Source organism: Danio rerio, chromosome 4, assembly GCF_049306965.1.
Source record: "Danio rerio strain Tuebingen ecotype United States chromosome 4, GRCz12tu, whole genome shotgun sequence".
Classification (NCBI taxonomy): domain Eukaryota; kingdom Metazoa; phylum Chordata; class Actinopteri; order Cypriniformes; family Danionidae; genus Danio; species Danio rerio.
The window spans coordinates 75,102,501-75,118,581 of record NC_133179.1 but is presented as its reverse complement, the minus strand read 5'-3'; the positions used below and the strand labels follow the sequence as shown (position 1 = coordinate 75,118,581).

Here is a 16,081-nt window from a genome sequence, read left to right as displayed (position 1 = left end):
AAGTATTATTACTGGTCTATAAAGCACTAAATGGCCTAGGACCTAAATACATCACAGATATGCTGACTGAATACAAACCTAACAGATCACTCAGATCTTTAGGATCATATAAACTAGAAGTTCCAAGAGTTCAGTCAAAGCAGGGTGAATCGGCTTTTAGCCACTATGCCCCTCGCTGCTGGAATCAGCTTCCAGAAATGATCAGATGTGCTCCAACATTAGGCACATTCAAATCAAGACTGAAACACATCTGTTTAGCTGTGCCTTTACTGAATGAGCACTGTGCTGCGTCCGACAGATTGCACTATCATGTTTTTCTCTTCTTCTTCATTCTTTCATATCACATTTTACCTGTTTTTATGTTTTGTTTTGTTTTTATTATTTGTTTTTATTTTTATTTTACTTGTTTCTTTTATTCTTGTTTATGTAAAGCACTTTGAATTGCCATTGTGTATGAAATGTGCTATATAAATAAACTTGCCTTGCCTTGCCTAATGTCCTCTGTTTTAGTCATTATGTGTTGATCATAGTTTGCTGTATGTGTGTGTGTTTCTCTTGCTTGTGTTTTCTGCTCTTCAGCTCTGGCATTTTCTTTGTGTATGGATTTTATTTAACATTAGAACTGAACCTAGATCCAGCTCTTGCATTTGTTTTGCCTGCCTGCACGATTAGAAGATATAATAAAAAAGAGGGTGGCACAATGGTTCAGTGATTAGCACTTTCGCCTAACAACAAGAAGGTCGCTGGTTTGAGTCCCAGCTCCAGTTTCCCCCACAGTGTGAAGACATTTGGTATAGGTGAACTGAGTTAACAAAATTGACCATAGTGTACGAGTGTGTGTCTGTGTCATTGTTACCTTATAATTATCAGCATAGATACGAGTCAAAATATCCTCCCGGTGGGACAGATGCCCGAGCCAACTCAGCTGACTTCTGCTCTTCAGTGTTTGAACTCTCAGCAGTGAAAAGTAAACCACACTGAACTGAACTGAACTGAACTTCAACACAAAACTGAACTGACACTGCTTCAATTTACTATGGTCTTCTATGTGAAGCTGCTTTGACGTAATCTACATTATTAAAGTGCTATAGAAATAAAGATGAATTGAATTGTCGATGTGGAGGTGCAGTGGCTCTACTCTGAGCTCCTCCCATATGGCAGAGCTCCAGACCCTGTCTATAAGGGTGCAACCTGCAACCCTGCGAAGCAAACTCATTTTGGCTGTTTGTATCTAAAATCTTGTCCTTTCGGTCATGACCTAAAGCTCATGACCATTAACATTATATACTGTATTATTTAAATTCAGGAAATGTCTACTACTTAGATGAAAAAAAAGAAGGACGTTGACTTACAGAGCTCTTTTGGAGGTTTTGATGACTGCTGATAGTCTGATGAGACACTCGTCTGATCTCTGGAATTTGTGAAGCTCAAACTCCTCCAGCTCCTCCTCTGAGGTCAACAACACAAAGACCAGAGCAGACCACTGGGCAGGTGAAAGGCAAGCAGATGACAGACGTCCACTACTGAGGTAAGACTGAATCTCTTTCAGCAGAGTTTGGTCGTTCAGTTCATTCAGACTGTAGAACAGATTGATGGATCTCTCTGGAGACAGATTTCCTTTAAGTTTCTGCTTGATGTAGGCAATTATTTTCTTTTTGCTCTGGTCTCTGTCATCCTGCTGTGTCAACAGGCCTCGTAAGAGTTGTCGATTGGACTGGAGTGACAGACCGAGAAGGAAGCGAAGGTAAAGGTCCAGATGTCCATTCTCACTTTCCAGAGCCTTGTCTACTGCTGTCTTCAGGAAATCGGTCATGCCTTTATTTTTGCTTATCTGTAAAAACAATCCATGCTTCTTGTCGCTGTCTAGAATCAGATGTTGATAAAGGGCTGCAATGAACTCCTGAATGCTCAAGTGAAGAAAGCAGTACATGGTACCAAGAATGATTCCCGTCTCCTGCTTAAAGATCTGGGTACACATGCCTGAGTACACAGATGCCTTATAGACGTCAATGCCACAGTCTTTCAGGTCGCTCTCATAGAAGATCACATTGTTTCTTTCCAGCTGCTGGAAGGCCAGTTTCCCCAGTGAAAGGATGAGCTTTGGATCCCAGGAGACATCTGCTGTGTTTTCTCCATCATACTTTCTTCTGCTCTGCTGGATCTGAAAGCGGAGAAAGTGTGTGTACATCTGTGTCAGAGTCTTGGGAGATTCCTGCAGTGTTTCAGCATGAGCCCTGTGTTTCAGTTTCAGTATGTTCTGGAGAACAGTGGCTGAAATCCAGCAGAAGACTGGGATGTGGCACATAATAAAGAGACTCTTTGACTGTTTAATGTGATCAATGATTTCTCTGGCCTGATTCTGATCTGTGAGTCTCTTTCTGAAGTACTCCTCCTTTTGGGCATCATTGAATCCTCGTATCTCTGTCAGCCGGTCGATACAGTCAGCAGGAATCTTACTGGCAGCTGCTGGTCTGCTGGTGATCCAGATGAGAGCAGAAGGAAGCAGATTTCCCTTGATGAGGTTCGTCAGGAGAACATCCAGAGACACTGCTGAAGATACATCACCACACGTCTCATTACCAGCAAAGTTCAGAGGAAGACGACATTCATCCAATCCATCAAGGATGAACAGGACTTTGAATCGTGTGCTTCTTGTAAGGTTCAGTCCTTTAGTCTCTGGGAAAAACTGAGTTATGAGGTCTTTTAAACTTTGTCTTTCTTTCTCCTTTAAGTTCATTTCTCTGAATGGAAGAGGAAATATGAAGCTGATGTCTTGATTTTCTTTCCCTTCAGCCCAATCCAGAACAAACTTTTGCACAGAGACTGATTTCCCGATGCCAGCAACTCCTTTTGTCAGGACAGTTCTGATCTGCTTGTCTTGTTCAGCTGCTTCAAACAAATGTTTGCATTCAATCTTCATCTCTAGTGACTGATGACATCTAGAAGCAACTTCAATCTGTCTGATCTCATGTTCAGTGTTGACCTGTTCACTCGCACCCTGAGTGATATAGAGATCTGTGTAGATCTTATTCAGAAGTGTGGAGTCTCCTTGCTGAGCAATTCCTTCAAACACACTTTGATATTTCTTCTTCAGGCTACATTTAAGCTGATTAATGAAGAACAGCTCATCTAAACACAGGAGCAAACAAACAGAGAGATTTAGTCTTGACTTTTCCAGCTATATTAGTAAGTGTCAGTCTGACAGATACCCATGAGTCTCTTACCCTGGAGAGTGTCAGCAGCTTGATCTTGCTTCATCTCTCTCAGGAAGAAGAGTGTGAGATCAAGAGCTGCTTCTGTGATAATGCTTCTGTTCTCATTAAACTCCTTTACAAACTCTTGTCTGTTTTCTTCTTGTAAGATTTTCCTAAAGTTTTCCAGTTGATTCTTCAGAAATCTGATCATTTTGCTCTCAAGATTCTATGATTGAAGAAAAGAGAAGATCAATATTTAAATAAAACATTCATTAACATACAGTTGTACGTCCACAAACTACTCAATAAAGACAAAAAGACAATATAATATGAGTCTGTTGAACGCTTGATTCTGATTGGCTGATAAACTTTGTAAGGTGTTGTTATTTTCAGATAAACACACAGCTAAAGCAGATTTGGCAGGTTTTGAGCACATGACAGTTCCATATCTCTAAACTGAATAATTCCAGTAACTCCACAGTCAAACATCACATCAAAACTTTGGATTTGTAAGAAACTAGTTTCACACACAGGAGAAGTTTGAGGACAAAAACCTGACAAATGTCTGGAACACAACATGGCGGCTTTAGCTGTGGGAACATCAGCATCCCAGCAAACAGATTTCAATTATTACATTTATATTTAAAAGAAGTCTAATAGATGTTTACCAACAGCCCAAAACTAGACTAGTCATCAGATATGCAGCAGTGTTACAGCAAACTCCTTGTTGATTTCGCTGTCCCCAGCAGGTAATGTTTTTAGACGCAGGACACTTGCTTGAATTTCGATCCATTTGTATTCTTGCTTCCAAAACATGTTCCAAAACAAACAACTTACAATAAATTCTCAATGTCCTCCAATTGAGCTTTGAAAACTGTCTCTCCCCACTGGCATGCTTCTTGCTGATTAGGTTCAGCTGATATTGGCTTTCCTACAGTGCAGTGACTAGTATGCCCCATAGGTGGCAGCACAACAGCTGGCAAAAAGTAGGCCAAAAATAATACAAAATAAAATAAATTAAATACATTACTTTCTTTCTAATTCAGGGCTCCGACATCCGGCCCCTGATTGGGGATTCCACAATCATAACAATATTTCCAAATCTTAAGGAGCCAAATATAATTCCACAAAGTTACAATTTACATCAAATTTACATTGTAAAGAAAAACAATAATAATAATTCTAAACTAGAAAATTAAGTAGCTCATAATAGAGGTAAACATTTAATTTTCTTATTGATTTCCATTTTCATACTATGAACCTTTCAATCAGTCTTTACTGTCTATCTATTAGATTCTTCAGCCAACAGGCACAGTTTATGAATAGGTCTTTGAAGTGTACCTGTTTTGGTTTTCACTATAGCAACTCTTACAAGACCTTGGCTATCCGGTAGAGTCTTTAGGATCCTTCCCATTAACCATGAATTTCTTGGAGCAGTGTCATCAACTATGAGTACCAAGTCTGTCTGATCTGTGTGTTTGATGACTAGTCTAGTTCTGGACTATAGTTAGATGTTTAGTAGATTTTTAGGTTTATCAGCTTAAATTTACCTGTTTAACTGCAGTCAATTATTCCTCACTTGACAAATACTTTTTAATTCTTATCATCTTTAATTACATGAAAAATAAAAGTTACAAATGAAATGTGTTGCAGAAGCAGGATCTTTTCAAGTAAATATTTTGTGTGTTATATTTACAATTTTGAATATGAATCAAAAGTAGTTTTTCCTACCTGGAAGATCCACTGGAGATTGTCTGAATAAGAAACTAAATCTGCCACTAGGTGTCTGTAAATGAGTCAAAGTCATTGAGTCATTTGATTCATTCACACAACTGATTCATTCAGAAGTGATTCTCTTTACTGAACTGTTGGTTCACAATAATATGCATGAAACAATCCATGTGTGATCAATAATGTAAAACACAATATACCTTCTGGCAGATGATGGTGTTTTCTCTCCGAGGTCTGGTGGAGGATCCATTGACCGGTCACTCTTCAGAGACACAGAGCTGGACACACATGATCCTGATCTCACACTGAACACACAAACACACCAGAGGAATAAACTGCAGGACAAACTTCAGTCTCCTTAGTACACCTTGTATTAAGACTGACAGATGAGACAATTATTGAAAAAAAAAAAAAAACACATTTCACCCAACACCAAACTAGCTCAAAGTAACTCTTAGCTCAAGGTCAGGCTGATCAGGTCTGTTAAACAGATTAGACTTACAGTTTGTACAGAAAGTATTCAGACCCACTCTTTGTTTTATTGTGGTCATTTGCTAAAATCATTTAAGTTCATTGTTTCCTCATTAATGTCCACACAGCAGCCCATACTGACAGAACAACACTGAACTGTAGACGTTTTTGCAGATTTATTAATAAAGAAAAGCTGATATATCACATGGTTCAGACTCTTTGCTGTGAACTCAGCTGCTGTCCATTTCTTCTGATCCTCCTTGAGATGGTTCTTCACCTTCAGTTGAGTCCAGCTGTGTTTGATTACACTGATTGGACTTGATTAAAGCCACACACCTGTCTATATAAGAGCTTACAGCTCACAATGCATCTCAGAGCCAATGACAATCATGAGGTCAGAGGAACTGCCTGAACAGCTCAGAGACTGAATTGAGGCAAGACACAGATCTGGCCGAGGTTACAGAAACATTTCTGCTGCACTGAAGGTTCCTCAGAGCACAGTGGCCCCATAATCCTTTAATAGAAGATGTGTGGGACGACCAAACATTTTCCAGAACTGGCTAAACTGAGCTGTCAATAGATCTGTCAAATGCTCTGATCCACTGATTTACAACAAAATAAATGTAAAGGTATTGAATCTTCATGAAGCAGCGCTCCAAAATCAGCCATCAGCTCTGTTTACTGGAGTACTCTTGTGGATTAGCGGTGTGTTACTCGTTCATGTACACTCAGAGCGTGTTTCGCTGGTGTGTGTTTTAATCTTCTGTGTTTATTGTTAGCTGTCTGGATATTGGATTACTCTTTGTGGATTACTCTTGATTATGATTGATTGCTTGTTTTGTCTACTTGCCTGTCTAAAAGATTCTCTGAATAAGAAACTAAAACCATCACTAGCTGTCTGTAAATGTCTAAATTCACCAAAAGTCATTGAGTCATTTGATTAATCCAAACAACTGATTCATTTACTAATGACTCTATTTTCTGGATTGTTTGTTCACAATAAAATGTTCAATACAGTCCAAGTGTGATCAATAATGTAAATCACTAAATACCTTTTGACTGATGATGGTGTTTTCTCACTGAGGTCTGGAGGACGATCACCTTTAGAGCAGTCACTCTTCAGAGACACAGAGCTGGACACACATGATCCTGATCTCACACTGAACACACAAACACACCAGAGGAATAAACTGCAGGACAAACTTCAGTCTCCTTTACAAGAGTTTATCAGACAAATATGAGTTTGTTCAGTTTAATTGAGCACAGACTAATAGTTGACTGAAGGTCTGTCTGTTGTCATGTTGAAATAATGGTGTAAAAACAGAGTCAATACCTGTGTTTCTCTGAGAGAGAGTCCTTTACTCGCTCCTCTGCCATACTGCAGCTAAAACACCAATGCAGACATTAGCAGAGCTTTCAGGAAACATTCATAAATATTTACATATATATATATATATATAGTCCTTAACATGAATGCAGTTAGTTTAACCCTGATCTGACATCTCCGCTGTTTCACATTTGATTAAAGGTAAATGCATGTTATATAGAGTTTATCAAGAGAAGTTCAGGTTCAGCCAATTGTTGATTTAGTGAGTATTAAAATGTCTCTCTACTAAAGAGGCTCTTTGGTTAATGAGTTACTCTGACGGTCAAAGGTTAAATGCAGTGTTGTTTAAGGATCGTCAGCTTGTTGTTTTTCAGCAGCTTTTCTTCCTGTTCAACTGGAAGGTCTGCTTTAACTTTACTTTTGATTTGGTGACTCTGAATGTTTAGAGTTATATTTAATGCTGAATTATTGGACACTATTGAGTCAGTCTGATATAGAAGAGCACAAACACTGTAAAGGGATTAAAAATAAAGCTTTTAGACACAGTGTTTAAATGAGCGTGTTTGACTCAGTGTTTAATCTGTGTTTGAGGATTTGATCTTCAGGATCAGACATTTAAATCACACTCACACATATAAACCCTTCATCATCTCCACAAATCAGCGTAATGTAGAAGTGTTAAACTCACATGCAGAAGTACAGACGCTCTTGTGCAGCAGGAACACAATCTGAGCTCTTTCACTCTTTCACTTCACTAAAACACACCTGTGTGATCTACAGGTAGATCCTGCAATATTACTGGCTCCACAGAGTGACACTGACATGAATATTCATGAGACTCTCCTGACTGTGGGCGTGTCCTGAAGACGACACACAAACCACTGGAGCTGAAGATATCTGTGCAGATTCTCTGAGCACGAGTGTGTTGAAGGAAGATTTAGAGAAGGAATTTAAGATGAAATCTGAGAGGTCTCTGAAGAATATTTACAGCAATGTTGAACCTATAAAATAAGATCAGAGCTTTCTATATAAATGAGTACACCTCATACAGATCTCTCTGCTATGTTATTATTATTTTCTATAGGATGCTGTTCAATAATATTCAATAAGTGTGTTTATACATTATATTAGTCAGTACCAAAGGCAAAACTGAACTAACTGAACAAAATAACTGAAGATCACAGTGAAGAGAAACAGCACACACAAATGAATAATGTTTAACCAAAGGACAAATCAAGAAAACCATTAAACAGCATTACATTCAGTTCAAATGTTGTAGTTTGTCTTTTATTTATTGTTTGCAGCACATAATGTGAATGTACATGTGTTATCTCTCTATTTCTGAAGGGGTTTTTAGACTCTTATTTTAATCAATATATCTGTTTGTCTACACTCGCTATTACAATACAGATGTTAAATACTATTTTTTTGTGGTCATTACTTAAAATTCAGGATAAATGTCAATAAAAATATTAATATTTCTCCTCAGAAACTAAGACAGGGTTGACGTGTCTTGGTTGTTAGAAATGATTTATTATTATCAGTAAAATCAAATTTAGCAGCTCTTATTTATTTATTTGTTCTTTTTATTATATGTTTAAAGGCAAATAACATTAGGGCAGTGGTGCTCAAACTGTGGCAGGCTTCCTTTAGTGGTGCACGGAGGAATGAAATATGTCATGTACATGCTACACATATTTCAAAATGTATCTAAAAATGATGGATATAATATGCCGTATATGACATATAGCCTATATTTCTGAGGTAATCTGCCACGTGTTTTTAACTGTGCAGAGTTGTAGCTACTTTATTGGGTCTACTACGCTACTGTATTTCAATACTGCTCATTTTGGTGGTACTTGGAGAGACAATTTTTTTCTGAGGTGGTACTTGATGAAAACAGTTTGAGAACCACTGCATTAGGGAATACATAGTTATGCACAAATCATTATAAAAGGGAATGTTTAAATTAAATACAGATAACTTAGTCATCTTAATAGATCTTTACAGTAACTCTGTATTGAAATCAGGGAATGATTAAAACCTTTAAATCGGTGGAAAAGAGTTCACAGATTCAGGATCAGTTAGCACAAACCAAAGGAGAAAAACTGAAATAAATCTGACATACCTTGATCAGAAATCTAAAAAGGAGAGTAAATGCTGAAGCCATTGTGGTCCAGCGGTCAGCACGTTTCATTATGACGCCGCTGACCGGAGTTCAAACCTCACCCGAGTCATTTATTTTCATTTTTAGTGCTAAGACATGTAATACTGTTTGGGTCACTTTTATAGGTGTACATATTTTATTTTTTTGTGTGAGCACCGTCATAAAGGACTGGATATCTATAAAGAGTTCAGCACAGAATATATATTCAGATATTGCAGGAAAGGACGTTGTGCTGTTGTAAAGAATAGTGTTGGAGATTCAGCTCCCCTTTAATCTTAAAAGCAGCTGTGTGCTTGAAAAAGACGTGATCGTGTCATTAGAAACTGAACTGTAAATGACGTGAGTTTAATATAGTCATTCACGAGTTCGCACTTGCATTCGTTTAAGTATAAAGCATATTTGCCGTGCTGTCCGGGGGGAGGGCTCTGAGCTCGAGGAGACACCCCAACTCGAGTTATTCCCCTTATAAGGAAACAAAGAGGAGTTGGGATTCGAGCGAAGTATCTAGCCCGGCCCCAGAGCGCTCCCCCCGGGAATGCAATGCAAGAGGTGAGGTGACGGGGTGGTGGAGGGATGCTGAAGTCGTGAGATGCTGCAGGTAAGACAGCTTTGGTATATATAGGCGTTGCTCAGAAACTGATTTGATGATGGGATAATTGTCAATGACGTATTCGATACTGAAACTTCTGCGCATGCTCCTCCCGAAATTTGTTTACAAACATCACTTCACGAGTTCGCACTTGCATTCGTTTAAGTATAAAGCATATTTGGCGTGCTGTCCGGGGGGAGGGCTCTGAGCTTGAGGAGACACCCCAACTCGAGTTATTCCCCTTATAAGGAAACAAAGAGGAGTTGGGATTCGAGCGAAGTATCTAGCCCGGCCCCAGAGCGCTCCCCAAAAAAACGCTATTTGTTACAGGACAGCAACCAGACAATGTGCAAGCCCCCCAAAATTTGCTGATCTTAAAAATTTGGAGGGGTGCTGTTGAGTTATAAGGTATGTGTTTCGGGAGGAAGCAGTTGCTGTGTTGATAGTGGTGCATGATGAATGTCTCTAGCAAGAGTGTCTGCTCCCACAGGAGACCGGCGTCTTCCGTGGGAGCGGTCACTGCATTAGCAATGTTGTGTGTTAAAGTATGCATCCCCGTAATAGCTGTCACTGTGCTGACAGTGGTGTATGATGAGGTATGAGTCTCTCATAGGAGTGGTCACTGCGCTTGCAGTGGTGCATAAGGTGTACGTCTCCCGTAGGAGCGGTCACTGCACTTGCAGTGGTGCATAGTTATGAGGTGTACGTCTCCCGTAGGAGCGGTCACTGCGCTTGCAGTGGTGCATAAATATAAGGTGTACGTCTCCCGTAGGAGCAGTCACTGCACTTGCAGTGGTGTATAGTTATGAGGTGTACGTCTCCCGTAGGAGCGGTCACTGCACTTGCAGTGGTGCATAGTTATAAGGTGTACGTCTCCCGTAGGAGCAGACACTGCACTTGCAGTGGTGTATAGTTATGAGGTGTACGTCTCCCGTAGGAGCGGTCACTGCGCTTGCAGTGGTGCATAATTATAAGGTGTACGTCTCCCGTTGGAGCGGTCACTGTACTAACAGTGGTGCATAATAGTATGGTGTGTGATTCCTGTATGAGGTATGAGTGGTTACTGCCCTAGAGGCAGTGTGTAATAAGGTGTATGTCTCCCGTAGGAGCAGACACTGCACTTGCAGTGGTGTATAGTTATGAGGTGTACGTCTCCCGTGGGAGCGGTCACTGCGCTTGCAGTGGTGCATAATTATAAGGTGTACGTCTCCCGTAGGAGCGGTTACTGTACTAACAGTGGTGCATAATAGTAAGGTGTGTGTCTCCTGAATGAGGTATGAGTGGTCACTGCCCTAGAGGCAGTTTGTAATAAGGTGTACGTCTCCCGTAGGAGCAGTCACTGCGCTTGCAGTGGTGCATAATTATAAGGTTTACGTCTCCCGTAGGAGCAGTCACTGCACTTGCAGTGGTGCATAGTTATGAGGTGTGCGTCTCCCGTAGGAGCGGTCACTGCGCTTGCAGTGGTGCATAATTATAAGGTGTACGTCTCCCAGAGGAGCAGACACTGCACTTGCAGTGGTGTATAGTTATGAGGTGTACGTCTCCCGTAGGAGCGGTCACTGCACTTGCAGTGGTGCATAGTTATAAGGTGTACGTCTCCCGTAGGAGCAGACACTGCACTTGCAGTGGTGTATAGTTATGAGGTGTATGTCTCCCGTAGGAGCGGTCACTGCACTTGCAGTGGTGCATAGTTATAAGGTGTACGTCTCCCGTAGGAGCAGACACTGCACTTGCAGTGGTGTATAGTTATGAGGTGTACGTCTCCCGTAGGAGCGGTCACTGCGCTTGCAGTGGTGCATAATTATAAGGTGTACGTCTCCCGTAGGAGCAGACACTGCACTTGCAGTGGTGTATAGTTATGAGGTGTACGTCTCCCGTAGGAGCGGTCACTGCACTTGCAGTGGTGCATAATTATAAGGTGTACGTCTCCCGTAGGAGCAGTCACTGCACTTGCAGTGGTGCATAGTTATGAGGTGTACGTCTCCCGTAGGAGCGGTCACTGCGCTTGCAGTGGTGCATAATTATAAGGTGTACGTCTCCCGTAGGAGCAGTCACTGCACTTGCAGTGGTGTATAGTTATGAGGTGTACGTCTCCCGTAGGAGCGGTCACTGCACTTGCAGTGGTGCATAGTTATAAGGTGTACGTCTCCCGTAGGAGCAGACACTGCACTTGCAGTGGTGTATAGTTATGAGGTGTACGTCTCCCGTAGGAGCGGTCACTGCGCTTGCAGTGGTGCATAATTATAAGGTGTACGTCTCCCGTTGGAGCGGTCACTGTACTAACAGTGGTGCATAATAGTATGGTGTGTGATTCCTGTATGAGGTATAAGTGGTTAATGCCCTAGAGGCAGTGTGTAATAAGGTGTATGTCTCCCGTAGGAGCAGACACTGCACTTGCAGTGGTGTATAGTTATGAGGTGTACGTCTCCCGTGGGAGCGGTCACTGCGCTTGCAGTGGTGCATAATTATAAGGTGTACGTCTCCCGTAGGAGCGGTTACTGTACTAACAGTGGTGCATAATAGTAAGGTGTGTGTCTCCTGAATGAGGTATGAGTGGTCACTGCCCTAGAGGCAGTTTGTAATAAGGTGTACGTCTCCCGTAGGAGCAGTCACTGCGCTTGCAGTGGTGCATAATTATAAGGTTTACGTCTCCCGTAGGAGCAGTCACTGCACTTGCAGTGGTGCATAGTTATGAGGTGTGCGTCTCCCGTAGGAGCGGTCACTGCGCTTGCAGTGGTGCATAATTATAAGGTGTACGTCTCCCAGAGGAGCAGACACTGCACTTGCAGTGGTGTATAGTTATGAGGTGTACGTCTCCCGTAGGAGCGGTCACTGCACTTGCAGTGGTGCATAGTTATAAGGTGTACGTCTCCCGTAGGAGCAGACACTGCACTTGCAGTGGTGTATAGTTATGAGGTGTATGTCTCCCGTAGGAGCGGTCACTGCACTTGCAGTGGTGCATAGTTATAAGGTGTACGTCTCCCGTAGGAGCAGACACTGCACTTGCAGTGGTGTATAGTTATGAGGTGTACGTCTCCCGTAGGAGCGGTCACTGCGCTTGCAGTGGTGCATAATTATAAGGTGTACGTCTCCCGTAGGAGCAGACACTGCACTTGCAGTGGTGTATAGTTATGAGGTGTACGTCTCCCGTAGGAGCGGTCACTGCACTTGCAGTGGTGCATAATTATAAGGTGTACGTCTCCCGTAGGAGCAGACACTGCACTTGCAGTGGTGTATAGTTATGAGGTGTACGTCTCCCGTAGGAGCGGTCACTGCGCTTGCAGTGGTGCATAATTATAAGGTGTACGTCTCCCGTAGGAGCGGTCACTGTACTAACAGTGGTGCATGATAATAAGGTGTGTGTCTCCTGTATGGGGTATAAGTGGTCGCTGCCCTAGCGGCAGTGTGTAATAAGGTGTACGTCTCCCATAGGAGCAGTCACTGCGCTTGCAATGGTGCATAATTATAAGGTGTGCATCTCCCGTAGGAGCAGTCACTGCACTTGCACGTCTCCCATAGGAGCGGTCACTGCACTTGCGGTGATGCATAATTATAAGGTGTACGTCTCCCATAGGAGCGGTCACTGCATTAGCGGTGGTGCATAATAAGATATGCGTCTCCCGTAGGAGTGGTCACTGCACTAGCAGTAGTGTGTAATCAAGTGTGTGTCTCCCGTAGGAGCGGTCACTGCACTTGCAGTGGTGCATAATAAAGTGTACGTCTCCAGTAGGAGCGGTTACTACACTTGTAGTGGTGCATAATAATAAGGTGGGCTTCCCCGGTGGGAGCGGTCGCTGGACTAGCAGTGATGCTTGATGAGGTGTACGTCTCTAGTGGGAGCTGTCACTGCACTTGCGGTGGCACATGATAAATAAGGTGTGCTTCTCCCATAGGAGCAGTCACTGCGCTTGCAGTGGTGCATGATAAATAAGGTGTGCGTCTCCAGTGAGAGCGGTCACTGTGTTAGCAGTGGTGCATAATAATGATGTGTACGTCTACCATAGGAGCAGTCACTGCGCTTGCAGTGGAGCGTAATAAGGCGTGTGTCTAGAGTGGAAGCAGCCACTGTGCTTGCAGTAGTACGTAATAGGGTGTGCATCCCCAATGAGAGCGGTCGCTGTGCAGCAGCAACCTTATAATAGAACTCCTTGAAGGGGTTAATGACCAGGGTTAGGAAAGGTTAAGAGGTTGAAATGGTAAAAAGGGGGCAACGATAGCGCATTTCCACTGACTTTTAGGTTTAATTTCTGTGGAAAACTTAATTGATAGGATTAAAGGAACTTAAGGTAGTGCAAGGAGCGTTGAGCAGTACCCGAAGTTTTGAATGGAGTTCCATGGTTTATACTGAGTGCAATTGCGACTTGAAATCGCAGTGAAAATAGATGGGGTAAGCTAGTAATGGGATTCTTGATGATTTCTGAGCTGAAGTTGCTTATCAGCTTGGTGTTATTATTACTCCATAATTACTTATCAAATTTATTTAATTAAGCAATTTATTTTATAGACGCGTGTTGTCTATGTAAACGTTAATAACGTACTTAAGTTTATACATGTTAAGTACCTAGACGATGAATCTAAGGAATATAGTCTATACGTGGCCCAGGATCACAGGTGGGAGGAAAAGAGAAGAGGGGCTGCCGGCGTTAGTGACATCAGCGGAGGCAGCCTCACGCTGGCACTTACGTCGGGGCCTGACAGAAAATCAGGGACTAGAGCCGTTTGCGGAGGCATGCTCACGCTACTGATGAACCTAGAATCACAGGTGGGAGGAAAAGAGAAGAGGGGCTGCCGGCGTAAGTGACGTCAGCGGAGGCAGCCTCACGCTGGCACTTACGTCGGGGCCCGACAGAAAGTTGGGGATTAGAGCCGTTTGCGGAGGCGTGCTCACGCTACTGATGGCCCTAGGATCACAGGTGGAAGGAAAAGAGAAGAGAGAAGGGGCTGCCGGCGTTGGTGACATCAGCGGAGGCAGCCTCACGCTGGAACTTGCATCAGGGCCTGAACAAACCTGGTTAATCTGCAAGCGGCATGAAGGAAGACTCCGCTTGTTAAGTGGTGACCTATTGGTGACGCAAGTAATACTGTTTCCGGGTCCAAGCCACCACTCATTTGAGTTGAGAAATTTCTTCGTTTATGATCACTTTAAATTCTCATCACACAATAAGTTAATTTTATACAATAAAGTTAATTTTATACAAAATCAGTGTACACAAGCATTGCTTGCTGCATAACAATTACCAAAAAACAATAAGCAATTTATAAAAATTAACCACTTTCACGTCAGATATAAGGTGTGGACGTATGTATAGGGTATATGCTGAGCTACTGCTGTTCCCATGCTGATACACTTCCAGTGACCTGTTATTGTGAACTTTTTCCGTTTTTACAGTTCCTTATACAGCATCGATGTTGTGATGTCATTAAAATACATTCAGTTAAATTAACTTTAGCATTTATTTGGTTGCTCAAGCGTAAAATTAGACAGAAGCTGTTTACTCGCACGCGGTCGTCAGAATCGGCAGGCTAACGCATAAGCTCCATTAAACATGCTGGGGTCAAATAAATGCTCGTATTATAAAGATATGGCGATATCACTCAGCTAGTGGAGATCGCTCGTTTTTAAAGAAAATAGACATTAAACGCACTGGCTTTGCATTGGCATTCAATTCGCCGGAAGTGCTTAGCCCAGGTTACTGGGAAATTAAGAGTCCTATTAGCATGCTTCGGCATATACCCCGTTGTGATAATGATTTCGAAAGTAATAAATTGCTTTGTAAACATTATAATTAACATTTCATGAGTCTCCCCATGCAGTAAGTTAAGAAATTATCTGTTTATGATTAATTTTAAACATATTACACGATAAGTTAGTTGTATACAGATTCATGTTGTACACAACCATTTTTGGGCTTGCTGCATAACAAGTACCAAACATTTTTAACAATTTATAAAATTAATCACTTGCATCATGTATGAGGCATAGACATATATATTGTGATCATGATTTTCGAAAGTAATAAATCGCTTTGTAAACGTTATAATTACCATTTCATGGGTCTCCCCATGCAGTTGAAAGCCGCTTCGCGTGACGTCACACTCACGAGCGGACTGGCTTGTTTTTCCTAAATTTGGCGCGCCGAGAGCAGTGATTGCGGGCGCTACTAAGTGGAAATGTTCCGTGCGTGGGGGTGGATGAGACCGTAGCGGAGACGTGCTCACGCTGTCATGGCGAATTGGCCGATGGTGGCGCTTCGCCTGTAGAGCGGTGGCCTGGCACTCGCTTGATCTGGGCCGGTGGTTTCCAACTGGGGAGCGGCTCAGGTTTGTTGCCGGTGTCTGAAAGAGCGGCTGCGTGGCGGGCCTAAGTTAAGACCGCGGACTCTGTTGATATGCTCTGCCGAGTGTTGATGCGCTGGACGTCGGCTTGGAGTTTGCAAGAGGAGCCGTGTCATCCTTATGGAAATTTGCTGTTTGGACGAGGCTACCGCGATTGGATGTGCCAATGCTGAAGTCGTGAGATGCTGCAGGTAAGACAGCTTTGGTATATATAGGCGTTGCTCAGAAACTGATTTGATGATGGGATAATTGTCGATGACGTATTC

The 16,081-nt window shown here is 42.3% G+C and overlaps 1 protein-coding gene across 2 annotated transcripts in view; it reads right to left on the bottom strand.

Annotated features, from left to right (window-relative positions):
• The window catches only part of LOC141381790 (NACHT, LRR and PYD domains-containing protein 3-like), a 52,433-nt gene that overhangs the window by 35,159 nt on the left and 1,193 nt on the right, over positions 1–16,081 (bottom strand). Inside the window, exons 2-8 of one of the 2 annotated variants that reach the window (XM_073948262.1) lie at positions 7,412–7,724; positions 6,730–6,780; positions 6,449–6,556; positions 5,126–5,230; positions 4,926–4,980; positions 3,225–3,420; positions 1,353–3,129 (exon numbers count right to left, since the gene is read on the bottom strand). In XM_073948262.1, the coding sequence (XP_073804363.1) occupies positions 1,353–3,129; positions 3,225–3,420; positions 4,926–4,980; positions 5,126–5,230; positions 6,449–6,556; positions 6,730–6,773 (2,285 nt within the window). In that variant the 5' untranslated portion in view covers positions 6,774–6,780; positions 7,412–7,724. The remainder of the gene's footprint in view (positions 1–1,352; positions 3,130–3,224; positions 3,421–4,925; positions 4,981–5,125; positions 5,231–6,448; positions 6,557–6,729; positions 6,781–7,411; positions 7,725–16,081) is intronic. The other variant, XM_073948263.1, reaches the window with a different exon arrangement.